The sequence below is a fragment of the Equus caballus genome, chromosome 25 (genome assembly GCF_041296265.1).
Source record: "Equus caballus isolate H_3958 breed thoroughbred chromosome 25, TB-T2T, whole genome shotgun sequence".
In the NCBI taxonomy this organism is placed as follows: Eukaryota; Metazoa; Chordata; class Mammalia; order Perissodactyla; family Equidae; genus Equus; species Equus caballus.
Genome location: NC_091708.1, coordinates 32,959,917 through 32,982,371, shown reverse-complemented (window position 1 = coordinate 32,982,371; position 22,455 = coordinate 32,959,917). Strand labels below are relative to the sequence as shown.

Here is a 22,455-nt window from a genome sequence, read left to right as displayed (position 1 = left end):
TTATCCTTTAAAAGGGGTCTGTATGTTACTTGAGTTTGAGAAACACTGATCTAAATCAATTCTAACCAAATGCAGGAATTCTTTCATTAATGTTCTCGATGACAAATAGTCTAACCTCTTAACAAATACTTCCACTTATTAGGTTTATTAGGAATTAAAATTCACTTCCTAGGAGAGTTATTTTCAGGAGGCAGTCTTCTCTGATGCCACTAGCCACACACGTGTGGTTGTTACCTTTAAATTTGTCAATCAAATTTAACTAAAATCAAAACTTTAGTTCATTAGTCACACTAGCCACATTCCAGTGCTCAAATAGCCACATGTGACTAGCGGTCACTATACTGGACAGCATAGATATACAACATTTTCATCATCACAGAAAGTTCTATTGAACAGTGCTCATTTAGGTGGTTAATTGAAAAGGTAAAAGGGAAAGCATAAAAATCAATACATATTTCCAGCATTTAATTTTATCTTAACATTATAATGTATGTATGTTTGCCAGTTGTTTGATGTTGTGCCAAGGTCTTTTCTTTAAGTATGGGTCCATTCATTACAGCATCAGATCTTTATGATGTGTCACACCTTTAACGAATCATCTTTGTTCTGCAGTTTCTGTTTCTTTAAAGTGGAGAAAGAAGTTAAAGACACTTGCAAAGCAATCTGAGTGCAAAATCTTTATAGATTCTTCCTGTTTTCCAAATGTTTACAGTATCCACATATCTAATTCCACAGCAGTTGATTTTAGTGATTAACTTCTATCACATGTTTCTAAAGCCTAAGTTTTCATAGAAACATTTTCCTTTCTTTTACTACTTTATATGTATTAAATTTGTATATCATGCAATGTAAAGTGGATAATTACAATTACATACACACATTGGAAAGCGTGCAGCTCAACCCACGGGAGCAGAAGGATGCAGATAGAATACAAAGTGTACTTAACATCAGTCAGGATGTTGAATTGAGGGAATGGTGAATATGGGCTAATAAAGTCAGCCACAAGTTTGTTAAGAGAGTTCCATGGCAGTACTTTCACTAAATGTGTGTAAAATTTAGGAAACATGGAACTGAAAAGACTTTCAATTGCTTAAAGCTAAATTTTGATTATTATATTTGACAATGAAGGGCTTTGGGTAAAATTTATTTACATTTTGGCTCCTCTATTATTTTTCAAATGACTAAATACACATACTTATTGTCTGTTCTCGTGACATTACAGTGGTATTTAGAAAATCAACATGTTTTATAATATTAAAATTATCGTACTCTTTTCCACCAACATTTTCTTTTACAGGTACAACCCAAACAACTGTCTGGAGGACAAAACTCAGTTTCACATGTGTATTTGGATGTTGTATCTCAGCATTTTTCAAAAGCAAAAAAAATTCCAATAACCTATGACAATGGATTTCTCTTCATTCATACAGACAAGCCTGTTTACACTCCACACCAGTCAGGTAGGACATAAGATGCTTCTTTCTCTGGGGGGAGAATTGACACTATATTGTAGAGCTTTTTAAAACATGAAATTAAGTGGAGACAGGTTTCCAACTTGCTCAAAGGAGTCTCAATTCCCAATGACTTTTACACTTATAAATACCCTTTTAATTTTAAGTGTATATGGAAATTGCTAAATAAACAATTAAATGGAATTTAATTTTAAATTTAAGTTTGATTTTAAATATAAATTTTAAATTCATATGGAAATTACAAAGTTGACAATTACATTATCTGCCCCATCACTTATTTCCAAGTAGAAAAAAAGCTTTTTAAAAATTGTGAAATGTTGTGTTATATCTTATTTATTAAACAAATATAATATGTAATTGTAAATATAATTTTAACAATGGGAAAATAATTTGTTGTAGAGCCATGTTCATAAATAAGTTCCATTACTTTGGAGCTCATCTTCAAATTCAGAAAACAAATCCACCCCTAGGGGATCAGATGTTTCAGCAAAGAATAAACTAGATCACAGAAATATATGGGTATTAATTTTCTAAGGGAATCTACCTAAGAAAGTTCCTGTTAGAATATTGTTTCATCTTCATGGCTCTTCTGTTGGAGGGAGAAAGGGCAGGACAGCTAGGCAAAACTCTATGACTGAGGAATAACTGGATTTATTCCAAATGAACTAAAGGTAAAAACACAAGAAAGTGAGAATGTTGTCCAGATATGTTCATGTGTCTGCAAAGTTTTTGTTTCCTCCATCTCTTCCTCTCGCCATCATTGACTTTTGAGCACATCAGAGATGGAATTATGAGAAAACTGTATGTGGGAGGAGGAGGTCATGAAGTTTTAATAACGATATGATTGGCAAAGAACAGAGGAAGGCAGGCAGGACCAGCGAGACTTGTTGAAAAACTTTTCACATAATGCATACTTGCTAAATGTTGGTTGATGTTGATGATGACAATAGTGGGGTGGAATGGGCCTACACCATTGCCATTTCAGCAGGAGCACCTGTTATGATCAGCCAAGAAAGGAAAGGCCTAGAGAGGGTGAGATACTCTCTCGTCTTGGACAAAATATCATTGTCAGAATAGTACCCTCTCTTGACTCCAAAGATGACTTGGTATACAAGGAAACAATCTCTGCCCATAAAGCTTGGGCCCTTTTAAACATAATCATACCTAGAAATAAACATATTCTTTCCCTTGTCCTCCTCCTGTATTAGGGGAATCTTCATTAATTCAGTCCTGTTGATACTACCTACCACTTAGGGTCTTCGGGCTTTGTCCGATAAGTAGTCTAATACCCAGAGCCTGGGACCTTTCTTAGCCTCATTTATTATTTCTCTATGAGGACTTTACTGTAAGATGTGGTATCCTCATCTATTCTAATCACAGAGGAAACGTAGGGAAGTTTCTCCTAAATATTGACCCATTAGTGAGAGGAAGTGAAGGATAGTGGTTAAAAGCACACTCTGGAGACAACTGTCTGGGTTCCAATCCAAGCTTGGGCTGTGATTAGCTCTGTGACCCTGCACAAGTTACTCAACCTCTCTGAGCCTCACTTTCCTCATCTGTAAAATGGAAATAATAATAGAACTTACCTAGTAAAGTTGCTGTGAGAGTTAAGTGAATTCCTACATGTAAAGCATTTAAAACAGTGACTACCACAGAATAAGCACTAGGTAAGAGTTTTCTGTTATTACTTAATCTGTGGAGTAGCACAAAGCCGTATTTACACAGAAGAAAAAGAATTACTTAAAAGTACTTTTTTAAAAAATTGATTAAATCTTGCTATTTATAGCTGTAATATCCCAGCTGACACATTTAATCTGAAGATCCTTGAGAGATTTTTAGTATAAGCATCTTTAGGATAGAGACCTAAATCTTCAAGGCTTTATAGGATAAAGGACTTTAGAGTATTGACCAGAACCTTCAGTTCCATTCAGCCTGTATCCTGTCTTCCCCTCGAGCTTCATCACCCACCATGTTCCCTGTCATCTGTGGACACAAGCCAAATGGACCCCTTTTCAGTTGCTTCCAATCGATGTTAAGGCCTGTGTACCTCTGCCTGGTACATTCATGCCCGTCCTTTGCCTCATTAACTCCTAGTCAACCTTTCATGCCATTGCAGGACTGGTCTAGAGGGCAGCCTTCTCTGACCTCCCTGACCACTTCACATCTGCCTCTTCTGCATGCTCAGAAAGCCAGGCAATGTGCTCTGTAGCCCTTCCCACCCCTGGAATTTTACATATCCCCGTGTGATCATGTTTTTGCCTCTCTCCTCCACTCCACTCCTCACACCTCCGTGCCTAGCATAGTGCCTGCACACAGAAGACACACAATACATTTTTTTAATTGAGTTATACTTGACATGCAACACTGTCTAAGTTTAGAGTGTACAACATATTGGTTTGATACATTTGTAGTGCAATATGATTGTCAACAGTATACTTTTTAAAGCCATATCTTTGGTACAAAAAATTTTATTGATCTTACCTCCAATATGCCATTGCTGGGAAGACAAGATTAATTTTCTAACCTGAACACAAACTGGGTTAGAAAGTAGACAAGTAGTAGTTGTAGAAATAATAATGATAAAACAAAAATAATTTAAAAATAATAAACACTTATTGATTAGTGCCAGACTATGCAAAAGCTTTGCCTTATTTAGTTCTCACAACACTATGAAGCGGATACTAGCAGTCCTGTTTTACGGATGAGGGAACTAAGATTTAGAGGGATTAAGCATCCTGCTCAGGCCAGACTGGGAAATGGCAGAGGCAGGAGTGAAAGCAAAGTTTTGAACTCCAGGGCCTGTACTCTTAACTTTTGTGACCTACTGCGCCTGGCTGCTTCCCAGCAATGCTCAGTCCCGGACAGGATGTGTTCACAGGCAGGAGGAAGGATTCGAGGTGGGAGACAGGAGTGAGGGGCAGGGGGGTGGGGGGCAGAATTTGCTGAACATCTTTCTTTGATCCTTATGATCTTAGTGAAACCAATTTTAGAGAGCTTAACGGGGCTTCTTATGTAGAGCTTTGCATAATATTGACCCGTTAAGATGTTTATGGTGCCAGTTCAATTTTATTTTGTGAGTTAAGTTTTGGCCATGAATAGATTTGAGCATCAGGAAAACCCTACAGAAATTACGAGATGTCATTGCAGGGAAATAGATCAGCAGTCTCAAACAGCTGTGAGTTAAAAGATAAACAGATGTGTTTGTTTAAAAGATGGAGATTAACTGACAGAAAGAAATGGAAGAGAACTAATCATTATTGGGCCCCTGACATTAATCCTTTAACCATGAGAGAACAATTGTAGGATCTGGCTCAAGAAATATAACAAAACCATACAATTCAAAGCTGCCTTCAGCAACAATGGGATAATTTGGGGCCTTGGTGGTTTCTGTAAGTGGAAGACTGTGTAATGTCTAAATCAAATATCTAATTTTCCATTAAAATCTTCAAGTCTAACATGAGACAATATATTATACTCCCATATATTCGTATGGTAACATCACTTTCGCTACTACAAGATTTTTCATAAAAAACTGCCTAATTTTTTCCTGTATATGTGTTCCAAAAAACTTGTATGTAGCACAACCAGAGGCACTCACAACTGGAATATACAACTATGTACTGGGGGGCTTTGGGGAGAAGAAAAAGAAAAAAAAAAAGAGAAGATTGGCAACAGATGTTAGCTCAGGTGCCAATCTTAAAAAAAAAAAAGCTTGTATGTAAAGATACCTTAATAAAGTGAACTGAACTTTAAATTCACTACAAGTAGCTCTTTAAAGGAATCCAAGAGGATTCTCTTTAAAAGAAAAGAATCTTTAGTAATCTACATGTCTGTAAACTAATTTTTTCTTTCTCTTAAATAAGGATTTTTGTGCATTGATTTTTGTGATTGAGGTTTTTTTAATTGAATCATCATTTTTAAGGATCATTATTGTAAAAAATAAAAATACCATTGTGTTTAGCAGATATCAATTTTTCTTACAGTAAAGGTTAGAGTTTATTCGCTGAATGATGACTTGAAGCCAGCCAAAAGAGAAACTGTCTTAACTTTCATAGTAAGTATGTTATTTATTTAGATAATAATTTAACTCATCTTCAAGACAAGATCCATTGTCCCGTAACCCTGCCCTAACACTTCATGAACTCATTCAATGCTCAGTAAATGGTTATTGAACATCTCCTGTAAGCATAACATTGTAGGTCTAAACCTCTAGGATGGACAGATATAATAAGCTCAAGTAAAAATCTCAGCAAGTTATGATTGTCAACTAAATAATGTAAATATATCCTTCATGATTTCTTTCCTAAAGAGTATCGATAAATCACTAAGAATTAATCGAATACCTACTATGCATGAGATTTTTGATTTGTACAATTCAAGAAAAAGAATTACAATCTGTGATACTTACACTTAAGGAACTTAGAGTTGAGTAACTACCATACTAATACCTGTGAAAAATAGTGCTAAACCATGAGACAAAGATCAGCAGCTATTAACCTTTGATCAGCCATGGCATTCATAACAGATGACATTGACACACATGCAATCAACTCCGGTGGTCTTACCCAGTTTGGGTCACAACCCTACCAAATTTTGTTGGGAAGATAACTGCTCACCTATTAACAGTAGGCGTATTAGTGATAGTCCTTCACTATAGGCTGCAACACCTTTTCTCCTACTCAAAAAAACGGAAAACTTATCAGAACACAAGTGAAAAAGAGTGATGTATAAGGATAACTTTGAATCCTTTAACTTAGAAAAATTATAAACCTTTCACAAACTTTAATATCTAACTATTTTGTAACAAATTACTTGTGAAATGTCAGAGTGTTCCAAGATTGTGGTTGCTAACTATTGACATAGACTGTAATCTACAGAAATTCAAAGAGATCAGGGAGGCCAAGGGACACTTCAAGGAAGAAAAGAGATTTGAACTGGGCCTGGAACAATGAGTAGAATTTGGATATGTGGAGAAGTGGGAGGATTGCTAGAAAAGGAGGGACAGAGCAGAGAGTCAGAAGTAAGAAAGATAGAACAGGAGCTACTTTTCAGTCATGCAATAGAGAGTCTCTTCTAGATAATTGAGACCAAGATACCCTGGAGACTGATATATACAATTCTCTTTTTTTTTTTGGTAAGGCAAGAGATGGAAGAAGGCCCAAAAAGAGGGAGGGAGGTAGCTTAAAGGAACCATGTTTGCCTTCCACAACATTTAAATCATGTTCTTCCTTCATGTTTAATTTGAACATGTGGATATTTGTTAGTAAATATTTCTGTGTATCAAAGATAATATAATCAGTTAATTTTTCAAATGTGGTTTATGTGCTTTGAAGTTGTTTGTTTTTATTCAAAGGATCCCGAAGGATCAGAAGTTGACATTGTGGAAGAAAATGATTATACTGGAATTGTCTCTTTTCCTGACTTCAAGATTCCATCTAATCCTAAGTATTTTAAAGTATTTGTTAATAAAGTTTTCTCTAAAAAGCACATCTGGAACTTTTCGTTATGAGGCAGATAACAAGTCAAATGGAGTCACCTAGTGTTAACAAAGGCGCCAGTGTGAAGGACATGAGGACATGCAAAGTCTTTTGAAGTCTAATGAGAAGCTAGGCTCAGTCTCTGGCAAAAAAAAATTCCTTTTTCAAAAAATATACTTCTCAAAAAAAATACGTCTCATCAATCCTCTTTACATACAGAAATTAAAATTTGAAAGAGGCAAAAATAGTCCCCAACGTTTTTTCTTCCGTCAAAACCATCCATCCCTCCACCCGTCAAGGAATCTTATAGACTATCTAGACTGGTGTGTAGACAGCTCGTGTGGTCTAATCTAATAGACTAAAAGGCTGGTGTGCTCTGAGAGCTATAAAAATATTGATCCTCTGTATTCTTTGCTGCATAGACTGCTAGAAGGCAGATTTCAAAAGAGAGGGTGTTCTCGGAGTCATTTAGCATTTGGCCTCATGCTGAAGGATTTAAGAACATGTTTAAACAGAGCCCAGTGTAATAAATATTTAGTGAACACATTCCCGGTATGGTCTAAGTGTAATGGGCATGAGAGATTCAAAACAGAAACAAAGAGTCCACAGTCCCTGACTTCAAGGCATTCAGAGTAGACAAATAAGATAAGTGTACCTATAAATGGCTGCAGTATAACTTTAAAGCAAAATCTTTTTATGGTCATTTTTGCTCTGCCCTCTAAATGGGATTTTGCAGTTAATTCACTATATGAAGATTTTCTAGAAATTTGTATGAAATTGAAAGATTTAAACAATTTGGATAATTTTTAAATTGTATATGTCTTTAAAAATACTGCATGCTCTATAGCACAGAATTGATTTTATTATTTTATAACTATCATCATTTCTCCAACTTCATCTTGTGCCATTTGTTCCGTTAGCCTCTCGTGACCAGTACATTCCCATCCCCAGTACCTTTGCACATGTTGTCCCCTCTGCTTAGAATGTGCTTCACCTTGCTCTTCACAAGGCTGGCTGCTTCTCTTCCTTTAGGACACAGGGTAAACACTCCCTTTTCAAAGAGCCTATCCCTGGATGCACCATCTAATGCAATCCCTCTCTTCCTTTTACTCTCTTGTTCATTTTCCTCGTGGCACTTATCTCAGTTCTGTAAGTATTATTTATTAATTTACTTGCCTTTTTATTCCCCACTAGACTGTAAACTCCTTGAAGATAGAGGTCTTGTCTGTATTGCTCACTATTGTGTCTCCAACACTTCAGCATAGCAGGCAGTTGATAAATGTTCATTGAATTAATGATAATGATGATGATAATAACTGTAATGTTAAGCTTTATTGATTGCATAACCAATATGCAGGGTGGATATAATTTTTCTCATTTCACAAATGAAGTTAAGTAACTTCCCAAGTCGGATCTGCTAGTAAATAGAAACATGGGAATTTGAACATCCATGGACCACGAGCTCTGCGAAGACAGTGACTCTTCAATCCTGCTCAGTTTTTATCTCCAGTGTTTAATCCAGTGCTCAGTAAACACTTTTGAATGAAGGTCGTTAATGAAACCCAGGTCATTTTCCTCTTTAAACAAACCATACTTTGTCTTCAACCACAATTTCATTTATGTGAAGTGTCACTTTTATCATCTGGATAGGCTTGACCTGTGTTTTACATTTCTGGAGACATTCTTGTGGACTTTCTACTATAGTGTAGATTTTAGTATGATGTTAGTAAAATTAAGCTCCAGAATTAAGTAAATTCTCAAGGAGGATAAGCTCTTCAAATCAAAGCTATTGACTACATTAAGAGAAAATACCTGAAAAAAATAACACAATGTACAAAAAACTAATTACTAAATTTCTATTACCCTGAAAATGCTCAATTATTTCTGTTTATTGCTTAAAAATCTGTCACAAATAAAATATATTACTTAGGCCATATACATCTTTACTTACTTGTCTCTCTTCAAAACAGGAAATGATTAATTTCCTCTGGGTGAATTAAAAATATTTGATGACTTCTGTAATTTTAAATATTTTGCTTCCACAGATACGGTGTGTGGACAATTCAAGCTAAATATAAAGAGGACTTTTCAACAACGGGAACTGCATATTTTGAAATTAAAGAATATGGTAATTTCTGACAATTAAGCATTTACCTATAAAGAGTTAGTGTTTTTGCAATAATTCTTGTCATTAGTGAACTTAATGTCAAATCAATCCCAGACTAAGAGGAGGCAGCCTGCTGGTATGGTTAGAAGCACTGGTTGAGGGGGTGGGAGGTTGTCCGGATGCCTGAGCTCTCGTTCCAGCACCCCCTTGTTAGCATTGAACAAGCACACCAGTCTCTCTCGACTTGAATTCCTCATCATAGATCTGGAAGAGACCTAGTCCACTGAGGAGCTTGACTAGTTAAGGTCCTTTCCAGAATTCTGATTTTAGGAGAAACTTAAACAATCAGAGAGGAGATGAGCAGAATGCAGTAAGAATAATAGATGATTTACTCAAGTCATTACAACCAATTAGTGATGCAACAAGACCAACTGGATTTCCACACCCGTAGTGCAGTGTTATTTTCCTTCTGGCTCGAAAATCCCTAACATGTTTATCTGGAAATTTAAGATATTCTTATTTTTAAATCAATCATATTAATGGACTAATATTTAACACATAAATAGTTTAATCTTTCCATTTCTTGTAGTTGTTTACTAGAGTATTTGTATGCTCTGATATCAAATTTAACTTTTTTTTTTGCTTGAAGTCACTTTTTATTCCCCCGGGAGACTCATAATAATATGGAGAATAAACGCACCAATTTTAAAAATTAGTAAACAAAATAGTGACGAAACAAATTTGTTGTAATGTAACTAAACTTTAAAGTTATAGGCTCTCGGTAACATGCAATCCTAACCCATCTCCCTTCCTCCAAGTGTTTTTGCTGCTTCCTATGTATATCTAGAATTCATCCACCTCTTATTGTCTGTAGACACCCATTGATTCATCACAAGCCTTCCTCCTGGACTACTGCCAAAACCTCCTAATTGCTACTCTACTTCCAGGCTCTTCCCACTGGGTATTAGCCAAGATAATCTTGAAACACAAATCTCATCATGTTATTTCACTGTTGAAAATTTCCCAGTAGCTCCTCATCCCTTTTATAACGAAAGTCAAAATCCTTATTTTGAGCTGGCTCCTGCCTTCCTCCTCTTCAGCCTCATTTTACACCACTCTTCCCCTCACTTCCTCCAGCAGTGGTGACTGCATATGATGTTCCATTTGCCTAGAAGACTTTTCCCCTTCTTCATTGCCTAGCCAACTCCTACTCACCTTTCAAGTCTCAGTTGAAAAGCCATTTATTCAGCAAAGCTTCCCCTAAATTCTCTTTCCTGGGAAGGATTCCCTGTACTGATTTATATCAGTTTTTATAACTGGTTTAGGTATTTATCTGTGTCATTATTTGCTTAATGTCTGTCTTCCCTGCCTGACTGTGAGCTCATCAAGGACAGGGTTTGTATCTATCTTGTTCACTAGTATATATCCCTTGGATAAGAGTGTGCCCACTACATGGCAAGTAGGTATTAGATGAAAGGATGAAATATTTTCCTCCACCTCATATCCTGGAGGAAACAGACTGGCCTTGATCTCTAATGGCACAGGAATGCAGCCCACAGCAACAAATTGCATTGCTCTTTCACATCTGGCCTTCACCATCCAGGGAACACACGAGCCATATCTGAAGCCAACTCTCTCATGTACCCTTGGGTGTCAGTCTTTGTCCATAATATCAGGGACATGCAATCACCCAATTTTCTGTTAACTTGTGTTCAGTTTAATAGAATTAAAATCTATAAGCCCTGGTACATGGTCTGAGTTCATATAAAGAGAAGACAGTGCCATTTTGACTGGTGAAATTGTTTTCTCTTGGGCAATCAAGACACCAAAGAGATAGCAAAAACCCCCTTCCTGTCTGTTCTAATTTCTAATTTTGCATGGATGTTCTTTCTTATAGCTAATTTTAAGCTCTCTCTTCTTGCTGAAAGTCAGGGTTTTATGCTGGAATTTGGAAACTGAATGGATTCTATCAACTAGACAAAAAAGGGAAAGTGTTAAGTAAGCAAAAATTTTCCTTTTCTATTTTCAATTTAATAAACACTTGTTGAGCATATACTATGTTTAAGACTTATGAGGAGGGTGAAAGGGAGAGATATACAAAGATAAATAGAGAACAGTCTGTTTTGTTTTCAAAGAGCCCATATTCCAGTGGAGGAAATCATCAATTGCCTATAATAAGTGCTGAAATCAGAGTATAAGCAAAGTGCTTCTGGTACAGAGAGGATGGATTGACCTCTGATTGGCAGAGTGCGAGGCTTCCCAGACATGTTGTTGTCATTGTTGATGATGATGATGATGATGACTAGGTGGATGTTGTGTTGATGTTACAGCTTGTCCAACTATACCAGAAAGTACAGTTGGTTGCTATGCTTTAAAGGCTACTCCAATGTAAATGGTAATATTGCCTCTTTGTTTTTATTTTCAGTGTTGCCACATTTTTCTATCTCAATAGAACCAGAAAATAGTTTCATTGGTTATAAGGACTTCAATAATTTTGAAGTTACTATAAAAGCAAGGTAAGAAAGTTATTTTTTTTTTCCAGATTATCCAGCTAAGTTGAGTGTCAACTCTGGTTGGTGATAGTTGCCCAAAGTGAGATCTGTGATTTTTTCTTCCAGATTTATTGAGATATAATTGACATGTAACAAGCTGCAAGTTTAAGGTGTACAATGTGTTGATTTAATACATTTATATATGTTGCTGGGATCTGTGATTTATTGGCAATATCTGCCATGACTCTGGAACTGACTGCTTGAGGAGACATCACGCCTATAGTTTTCTTGTTTGTTTATTTATTTTGCTGAGGAAGATTGCCGCTGAGCTAATGTCTGTGCCAATCTTCCTCTATTTTGTATGTGGGATGCTGCCACAGTGTGACTTGCTGAGCAGTGCGTGTGACTGCACCCGGGGTCCGAACCCATGAACCCCAGGCCGCCAAAGCAGAGCGCTTTCGAACTTAACTATTACGCTGCCTGGCTGGCACCCATCGTGCCTACAGTTTATTTACTCATTCTGATTTTAGCTGATTCTGACTGTAGCTTTGTTGGTTATTCACTAGCCAAAAAATCCTGAAGATTTAAGTTCAATGTGTATGTTTAGGAACCAGCATAACTTAGGATGTTGGGACTGAGATATGAAGGCTTCACTTCTTATCATTCTTTAACGGCTTAATCAGCCAGCTAATGCTGCATAACTACTTCAAGACCCAATGCCGTAAAACCACAACCATCTACGAGTCAACTGGGCAGTTCTGCCTATCTGGTCCAGTTTGACGTCAGCTAGGCTCTCCCATGTGCCTGCAGTCAGTTGGCTGGTCAGCTGGGGGCTGGCTGATCTAGGGATGTTTTACTCACACGTCTGGCTGTTGGCTGGCCGTTAACTGAAGCTACAAGGATGACTGGACCATGTGTGTCTCTCATCATCCAACAGGGTAGCCTGAAGCAGCAATACTGCTCAAAGAGAGAAAATGGAAGCATAAAAGTCCTCTTAAGGCCTACGCTTGGGACTGGCACACCATTGTTTCCATCACATTCTTTTGTCCAAAGCAAGTTACAAGACCAGCCCAGAGGAAATAGACTCCCTTCACACCCTTTCCATGGTAGGAGCTGCAAAAGTGGTGGATACATGAGGAAGTGGAGAATTGGGGTTAATTTTGCAAGCAATCCACCACAAAAGGTTAGGTCATTTAAAAATGACAATATCATGTAGTTATTAATAACAATAACCAATTTGTATAGCTCTGTGTGTCAGCACATTTCAAACCACTCTGTGTATATTAGCTTATTTAATCTTTATGCAAGCTCTATGAGGTAGATACTATTACTATCCCCATATTGAAAATGGAAAAGCAGAGGTGCATAAGTGTTAAGTAGTTTTCCCAAGATCACACAGCTAGTAAGTCACAAGGTCTGTCTGGTACCACAGTCCATGCCCTCAAATGCTACCTTATACTGTCTCTCCTGCTAGCATTTATTCTCAGATAGTGTTTGCCACCTAGTCTAAACCAACATAAAAGTCTCACTTAGAGAATTATAGAAATTGGCTTCTTTTGATGAAGACCTTACTTTATTTGTTCAAACTATGAATAAAGAAAGTTAGCTCTTGCTATAGAATTGTTGGCTCTGCAGGAAGTTTTCTTTATTGTTACTTTAATTCTAAACTAAAAAAGAAACATGCAGTTAGAATCTTCAAAAAGAACTTATAAGAATGAGATTAGACAGGACATGCTGCTTTTAACGATATGAAAGAAAACTAGGGAGCAGCTCCCGACTGACATCAAAATCATTGAAGAAGTGAGGTGTCCTGTAGGAAAGAGCCCTGGACCTGAATCTTTTGATCTCCTTCAGATCAGTTTTTTCATCTAGCACATAGTAATAGAAATCTGTACTTGGGCCTTATTATTCTAGTTTTGTGAGGATGAAATGCAATAGTGCATGGAAGACAATTTAAAGAGAATCAAGGGGCCGGCTCCGTGACCGAGTGGTTAAGTTCGTGTGCTCCGCTGCTGGGGCCCAGGGTTCGGATCCTGGGCGTGGACATGGCACCACTGGTCAGGCCACGTTGAGGCGGCGTCCCACATCCCACAACTAGAAGGACCTGCAACTAAGATATACAACTATGTACGGAGGGGTTTGAGGAGATAAGGGCAGAAAAAAAAAAAGAAGAAGATTGGCAACAGTTGTTAGCACAGGTGCCAATCTTTAAAAAAATAAAAAAAATAAAAAATAAAGAGAATCAAGTGCTTTATGTAATTTCAAATTGTTCCATTTTATCTGAATTTTATTATTGTAGCCATGTTAGCAAAACAATTTTATGGCATTACTGTTTGACAGATATTTTTATAATAAAGTCGTCAGTGAGGCTGAAGTTTTTGTCTTTTTTGGAATAAGAGAAGACTTAAAAGATGATCAAAAAGAAATGATGCAAAAAGCAACGCAAAAGACAACGGTAAGATGTCAAGACACATTTGCTTGCACCTAAATGAATGCTAGAGATGGAAAGTTACTTCAAAATCATCTGGTGCGCTTCCTTATTTTGTATAGGTGTAGAAATTGAAGCTGAAAATCTTCTATTGGCTTCTCACTGTCCTTAGGATAAAGTCCACTTTCCTTGGCATCAGCCCCCCTCACCAGCGTATCTCATGCCATCTTCCCCTTTTCTCTCCCTTGCTCTCATCACTCCAGTTTCTCGAACTTATCCTAGTCACTCTTGACTCTAGGTCTTTGCGGCCTGCTCCTTCTGCTTGAGAATGCTCTTTCCCTTTGTCACCTCCTGCCTCCTCCTTGCCTGGCTAATTCCTCCTCATTCTTTAAGTCTCAGCTGACACCCTTTCTCTGGGAAGTCCCCCTGCCTCCTCTAAACTCCTGCCCCACCAAGTGCTCCCTTAGGCCTTGACTCTCTCTCAGGGGAGCATGTTTTTCACTGTATTGCAGTGGTTCTCAACTGGGGATGATTTTTACCCCCAAGGGGACATTTGGCAATGTCCAGAGACATTTGCAGTTATCACAACTGGGGAAGAGGGTGCTCTGGCACTTGGTGGGTAGAGGCCAAGGGTGCTGCTAAACTCCTACAATGCACAGAGCTGTGCAAAGAATTATCCTGTCCAAAATGTCAATAGTGCTGAGATTGAGAAAACCTTTATTGTAATGGCTTATTTACTTTTCTATCATTCTCTACACTAAACCCTTTGTGGATCTGAATTGTTCCGGTTATATGACCAGAGCCAGTATGGTTCCTGGCAAATAGGTGCTCTGTAAATATTTGTGAGCAAATGAATTCATTGGAAAGTTACTTGCCTGTGATTAAGTGCTGTAGTGGTTGCTGGAGCTCAGCTTAGAGCCCTGGTCCCCTTTTCCCTTGCTCTGTGTTTTGACGTTATACAATAGATGATAAGGGCTCACGTCATTCGGCTCACTGTTGCACATTCATGTAGTTTTGCATCATCACTTATTTAGGGTTTGCCTTTTCAAAACACAGTTTTATTTATTCAAGATATAAATTAGATGCCTCTTTTTAATGCGAGATTCTATGCTAGACACAATGCTATGCTAGATATTTAAAGAAATTTAAAGTCAGCTGTGACAAAAATCTCTGGCCTCAAGGTACTCAATTTTAGAAGAAAAAATAAGGCAAAATCTATTTTACTGTTGTGGTTAATAACAAAATAATGTGGTATGACTTAACCCCATATCTTCTTCCCCATTGTATGTTTTTAAATTAGTGTTTAAACATGTAAGCAGTGAAGTACAAATTAAATATCATAAAACCCAACAAGCTCTCAATTAAGAGCAAAAGTAAGCCGAGAGGCCTAGAAAGATGGATGATGTCTTGGAAGTCAGCTAGTACGAAAAAGATCTGTTGAAACATGTGATGTTCAAGACTCTTGCATGTCTATAATTCTATACAAATAAATTAGAAAATAACATTCAGACTTAATTGTGAACTCATAATTAAAATAAAAATTAATCACAATTAAAAAGTCATTCACTTTCTTGGTGATGATTCCTCTGACAGTTGCCTTCAATTTAGAGGCTAGTAAAAGCAGATTTTTGTTAATTTTTCCTTGTAAGTTCTCTGAAATAACTCTTTCATTTTCCCCTTTTAAAAAGTTGATAAATGGAATTGCTCAAGTCACATTTAACTCTGAAACGGCAATTAAAGAACTGTCCTATGAAAGTCTAGAAGATATAAACGACAAGTACCTTTATATAGGTGTCACAGTCACAGAGTCTACGGGTAAGTTTCTTTTTTTTTAGACAGCATATTAAAAGTACAAATAATTTCTATGATTCTTTCATATTTTATTTTCTTTCTTAGTTAAATTTTACTTATAAAAAGTAAATTATTAAAAAGTGTATTATTAAAAATTGGGATTAGAGGCTAGCTATGCCCATCTCTAGTCCTTGGGTCCCTATTGCCTCAACTACAAAAATGGGATGACATCCGCCCAGTTGATATCCTGAGTGGCTTTGCAGGTGATCTGGCTTGAACATCTGCACCCCAATGTTCTCCTTTGGCAAGAATCAAAATAAAAATGAGATTATGTATGTAAAAATGCTGATAAAGTGCTATGCAAATGAAAGATATTACTATTATCATTTTAGACTCCTGTGCAATAATAAAGTTGAACCAAATGCCTCCTAAAGCCTTTTTCAGCTGTAATATTCAGGAGTTCTATCTAAAATTGGAAGTAACAATGTTTATAAAATGGCTACAATAATAGTATATCCTTCATAGGGGCGTTGTGAGGATCAGAGTCAATATATGCAAAGCACTTAAGACAGTATCTGTCACATGGTGAAGACCATAGAAGTGTTAGCACTCCTCCTCCTCTACTTCTTATCATCCTCCTCCTCCTCCTCTTCTTTTGTGGGTCCACCTACTACTTTCTTAGCATCCTTAACATCTTGTCTAGTGCTCTCAACCCTCCTCCAGTGGTTTTTAATAGTCATTCATTATTAGTCCAAGTTGGGTCAAATTGTCTTACTTCTGGTACATCTTGATTATTAATGTTCTTTATACTTTCAGGTTTATATTGAGTCCTCAATTAACCTTGAACAAATAATTTAGCCACAATGAGTCTGTTCTTTTTTTTTTTTTTTCCTGTAAAATGAGAGTTAGACCAGATGATCCCTAAGGTCCCTCCCACCTCTTTAAATTTGTCTTTCTAGGTGGGAGAATGAAGAATTGAGGTAATTATCCAGTTATGGAGCACCTGGTACGTATCAGGTGCTCAGTAGATGTTGGAGAGCAGTGGTGACTTTATACTCCTTCCCTGGCTATCGGTTTTGACATTATTTAATGTTTCTTTCTTACTTTTATTTTTCCTCAATTTATTTTAAATTAATTCACTTTATACAATATTTATGAGATATTCAAAGAGTACTGCTAAACATGCAGGCTTACAAACATGAATGATGTCTAATTCTAGCTCTCAGGTGGCTTACAAACTAGCATCAGCTATAAGACAGGTAAACAAAGAATGTTACAAAAAGAAATTCCATTTGTGCTCTAAGCAAAGTGCTTAATGCTTATTGACCTTCAGAAGAAGGTGAGCTCCTAGATGATTGTAGAGCAACCAGGAACAGTGTCCTGAAGATGATCAGTCTTGAAGGATAAGTAGGGTTTTGAGACAGGGATGGTCTACAGGGTGAAGTGGGGCACCCTCCATAGAGGGGATATACCAAGGGTGGGAAGCGAAGCTTGATCTGTGAGAATAGCAGATTATCCAGTTGGCTGAAGTATGTATAGGGGTTGTCAGGGATGTAATATTGGAAAGGAGTTTGGGAGTTCTAGAGCTTTGCATGTTCTTAATAGTTTAGCTTAAGTTTTAGCTGGACGGTAACACTATTGGGCTCTGCCAGTGGGCTCTGAGAGTTCTCTCTTCCTCAAGCACTCTCCTCTGTCTTCCTCTCCATCTCTCTCCATATCCCTGGGCTCTAATGGTGAACCCCCTGTAAGACTCAGTCTCTGGCCTACCCTTTCCTTCTCTCCTTAATCATTTGCATATACTCAACTGAAACTCAGACCACTGAGAAAAGGTGGTGTCCCTTCTTTGCATTCTTCCTCGGTCCAGTTCTATAGCTCTACGTCCACTCTCTACATACAAGCCTTGTCCATAAGGCTTTGGAAACTCCTGAGGTCTAAGCTCTTCTCTGTGCTGCCCCTCTGAACCGAGACCCATGTCCTACCTACCACTGGTAAATGAATGAGTGTGGCAAGAGTGAGTGAATGAATGAGCATGTAGAGACATATAGAGACAAAACAGATGCTCATGCCGATCATTATACTCCTTAAAAAGGTCAACATGATCCTTGTCATTTCTTTAGGTGGATTTTCTGAAGAGGCAGAAATTCCTGGCATCCAATATGTCCTCTCTCCCTACAAACTGAATTTGGTTGCTACTCCTCTTTTCCTGAAGCCTGGAATTCCATATTCTGTGAAGGTAGATGAAGGGGGGAAGACTGATGAGTATGACTGTCTTTTTCTGTTTACGGAAAACATGGGGGGTGGCAAACAGAGGAAGGATGCTGAAGAGGCAAGTCACGGAGGGAACTCACTCTGTGAAACCTGCCCCTCCCGAGGGTGCGGACAGGGGTGGGAAACTGCAGGCCAGCTTCAGCCTCAGGAGTGATTTCGACCCAAGTGTCAGTATTTAGTAAGATAGCTTGTGTTACTCATCCCTAAATAAGCACTGCATTAAATGATACATAAATAAAATCCCATAAGTCTGTAGTTCAAAAAATACTAACATTTAACATTATTTGGTGGCTTGTTCTTTAAAAGCCTTAAGAAAGAGATATCACTTTTGAAAATAAACCCCTTTCTCTCATCACTTTTTACCTCCTGTGTGTCTCTGAGTTTGCATTTCTGTGCTTTTCACTCTCTGTTCTCTTCGTGAATAACTCTGTCTGAGCTCATCTTTCTGTGGTCTTCTCTGTCTTTTTCATCTTGACTTTCTCTCCCTGACTCTCTTTTCTCTGTCTTTTTTAGCTTTCTCCTTCCTCTTTAATGTTTTCTCTCCTTCCTCTACTTTTCCTTTTTTAAATGCTGATAGTATGAAGTTAAAACAGTCACTTGATTTTTAAAAATTATTTATCAAATGGAAATTTTTGTTCCCTGTCCTTAATTTAGAAAGCTAGAGCAGAATGTTTTATTTTTTTACTCTTTGAAAACATGTTGCTTTTAAAAATCAACTTTAGTACAATTAAAATGTGTGACTTATTGCTCATTGTGGGTCACTGGATTTTAAGAGAAAAAGATTTACCAAGACCAGGCAAGCTTTGGATATGCCTATAGTTTCTTGTGTACGTATATAATATATAATAATTTATAATATATTACTACATGACTTGTTATTGTTAGTGCCCTTGAGTTGATTCTGACTCCTAGTGACCCTGTGTACAGCAGAGTGGAACCCTGCCCAGTCTTTATGCATCATCCTCTCACCTTCTCACCCTCTACCAGACAATGTTTCACTGCTAGTCACAGGGTTTTCATGGATAATTTTCTCTGAAGTGGGTGGCCTTCCTAGTCTGTCTTAGTCTGGAAGCTCCACTGAAACCTGTCCACCATGGGTGACTCTGCTGGTATTTGGAATACTAGTGGCATAGCTTTCAGCAGCACAGCAACACATGGCTGCCACAGTATGACAACCAACAGATGGGTGGTGTGGTTCCCTGACTGGGAAATGAACCCGGGCTGTGGTGGTGAGAGTGCCAAATCTTAACCACTAGACCACTAGAGTTGGTTATTACTGTATAATACATATGATAATATATAATATATTACAGATAATATAGAGCAATATATAATATATCATAAATATATTATTACGTACAATATATTTATATTATTTTAAAATATCTTATATATTTAATATCACATATAAAAGTGAAGTATATCTTTGTGGAAGTTATATATGACCATAGGCATGGTGGTGAGAGGTAGAGATTAAGGGGCAAAAAAAGATGCATTTATTGCTTCTCATATCCAGGAGAATCGTTCCCAGAAGTGATTGCCTCATTTTCTCCTTTATACAGTCCTAAACCAGTTGAAGAAACACAGAAGTTAGATAGCAGAAGATCTTATCACATCTACTTGACAGAATGATATTTATGTTCTGAATCTGCTTCACATACAGGGAATCCATTCAAAAATGGTTTAACAAAATAAAATTCAACCTTTCTATAAACTGAGAGCATACTTCTCTTTCCTGAGTTAAACATGATTAATTTATACTGTGGTGGGGAGGAAGGGAAATTATTTCAGAATTGTTGTGCTTTAAAAGAAGTGATGAGCTGTTGACATGGATCTGGACTTTCTGACAAACAGGTGCAGGTGAAGGATTCGCTTGACCAAGTGGTAGGAGGGGTCCCGGTGACCCTGAATGCACAAACGGTCGATGTCAACCAAGAGACGTCCGACTTGGAGTCAAAGAAAAGCGTAACGCAGTCCAGTGACGGAGTGGCTTCATTTGTGGTTAATCTCCCATCTGGAGTGACGGTGCTGGAGTTTAACGTGAGCTGAATTCTCCTGTTAAATTCTCTAGGACAATGTGTACTTTTGACTGTGTGTTTTGGCTAGCGTGCAAAACAGATGTGGCAGATTTTATACATGAGTCCAGTGAACATTTCCACAATTTTGCATCCAGAGGAAAAAAAAACCACCAGGGGCAATCTGCTAATCCATTGAATGGTCCTTGAGGTAGATAAATCTATCAGTTTGGGAATCATTATTTTCTGTTACATCAGTAAGACCATATTAGACTCTAGAAGTTTCAGAATAGGTATAGCAGTGGAAGTCAGTGGTAGGAATATTCTCTCTCCCCGCGCCCCCCCCCCCAACTTTTTATCTCTGTTCAGGGCCACACAAGGGTCACATGTGGAAGCCTCCCTGTTTTCTAGCTGGGTGAACCACGCTGCCTTAGAGCTCACCTAATAGTCTTCTCTCCCAGCAAGTAACATTTAAGTTCCCAATCCCATATAAAAAATGGGCAAGCTCATCATGCACATCAATGACTGCAGTATGCACACGTTCACTGCCACCTCCTGAGCACTTTTGAAGTGGAGGCATAGTGCTAAGAGCATTCATTATGTAGAACCCATTTAATTCCCATTTAAGCAGCTCTATGAGTTAGAGAATATTATCCTTGCCATTTTGCAGCTGAAGAAATGGAGGCTTCTAACCTCTCTTGTGGTTAAATAACTTATCCAGAGGTAGTGAATGGTGGCACTGGGATGCAAACCAGTGCATATCTCACTCCAGAGCATGAGCTACTAACTTCTTACTGTCAAAGGTGGATACTGCTGCCATGATGTCATTTCTGCCCCAGTCCATGTTTATAAGCACTCCTCTGTGCCACTACTTCCCAAAATAATGGGCCAGAGAGCCTCTGTAATGTTCATTCATAGCTCCCATCCTCCAAGCTCAAAACCTCCCCACGTCTGCCCTTCTCTTACCCCAGTTCCTCTCATCCCAATCCATAAGGAGAAGTGTACCCAACTTGCCATGACATTTCAAGAAGGCTACCAATATTTGTTCTGGGAGCATCTTTCTCTCTTCACTTCACCAGACTTTCCCACCACAGCCCATAACCCCATATTATCCTAATTATTGTCCATCATCTTTCATAAAGTTACTTGATACCACAGCTGTACAAACTTTGGAGTAATGGAGGGGTTTTTTCTTTAGCATTTGGTGTTGTGAAATTTAGAAATTTATAAAGCAAAGAAAGGAACTTAAAGAGTATGTTTCACAGAAAACATTACATCACAGTCCACATGTCTTTCTTGAAATTTTCCTTTTCAGGTCAGGACCGATGACCCACATCTTCCGGAAGAAAATCAGGCCAGCAAAGATTACCAAGCAATAGCATATTCATCTCTCAGCCAAAGTTACCTTTATATTGACTGGACTGAAAATTATAAAACTTTGCTCGTGGGAGAACATCTGAGTATTATTGTTACCCCCAAAAGTCCATTTATTGACAAAATAACTCACTATAATTACTTGGTAAGTACAATAATGATAGATTTACATCTATTATTCCCCCACCTGGAACATTCTCGTTTGCTTATACAGAAGCGTTAGAATGATTCCTTACATTTATTTTTACAAAGCACTTTCAAGAACATCATCTAATTTAATAATCAGTTTTTCAAAAACCTTTATGATAGGGGATGATTTTCATGACCATTTCACAGAACTGTGGGACAGAGAGGACTCGTCATAGTCATAGTCATAGACACTGAGCTTGGAAGACGAAGGTTTTGATTTGAATTCCTTGTCTGATATGCCTTTCACCAAGGAGAGCATGATTACTCCACAGAGACAGCCTGACTCAACTCTCACATTACCTCCGCTCTATTTCATGGCCAAAGATGACACGCCTTGCCTAGACCTATTTCAAATATGTGCATTTTCTTGGCACAAAAGGGGGACCCCAATCCTACTCTTAAGAGTTGAATCATATCACACCTGTTCCAATTCTACAGTTCAGCAACAGCCTTATTACATCACTCATATTAAACGGAAGTGGCCAATCAAGCCTGTCAGTGAAACTTGGGAAAGAATGTGACTAAAATGATAGGAGCTGGGGCCGGCCCAGTGGCCCAGCGGATAAGTTCACACATTCTACTTCTTGGTGGCCCGGGGTTCGCTGGTTTGCACCCCGGGTGTGGACATGGCACCGCTTGGGAAAAGCCATGCTGTGGTAGGCATCCCACGTATAAAGTAGAGGAAGATGGGCATGGGTGTTAGCTCAGGGCCAGTCTTCCTCAGCAAAAAGAGGAGGATTGGCAATAGTTAGCTCAGGGCTAGTCTTCCTCAAAATAAAATAAAATAAAATAAGAGCTTCCCAAGAATTGCCAAAGAAACAGAATGAGTTATTCTGATGGCC

The 22,455-nt window shown here is 38.0% G+C and overlaps 1 protein-coding gene across 1 annotated transcript in view; it reads left to right on the top strand.

The window, feature by feature from the left end:
* The window catches only part of C5 (complement C5), an 83,815-nt gene that overhangs the window by 8,437 nt on the left and 52,923 nt on the right, over positions 1 to 22,455 (top strand). Inside the window, exons 3-12 of the mRNA XM_023628784.2 lie at positions 1,298 to 1,460; positions 5,456 to 5,526; positions 6,826 to 6,917; positions 8,995 to 9,077; positions 11,482 to 11,572; positions 13,889 to 14,003; positions 15,665 to 15,791; positions 17,885 to 18,000; positions 19,890 to 20,075; positions 21,366 to 21,569. Of these exons, the coding sequence (XP_023484552.1) occupies positions 1,298 to 1,460; positions 5,456 to 5,526; positions 6,826 to 6,917; positions 8,995 to 9,077; positions 11,482 to 11,572; positions 13,889 to 14,003; positions 15,665 to 15,791; positions 17,885 to 18,000; positions 19,890 to 20,075; positions 21,366 to 21,569 (1,248 nt within the window). The remainder of the gene's footprint in view (positions 1 to 1,297; positions 1,461 to 5,455; positions 5,527 to 6,825; positions 6,918 to 8,994; positions 9,078 to 11,481; positions 11,573 to 13,888; positions 14,004 to 15,664; positions 15,792 to 17,884; positions 18,001 to 19,889; positions 20,076 to 21,365; positions 21,570 to 22,455) is intronic.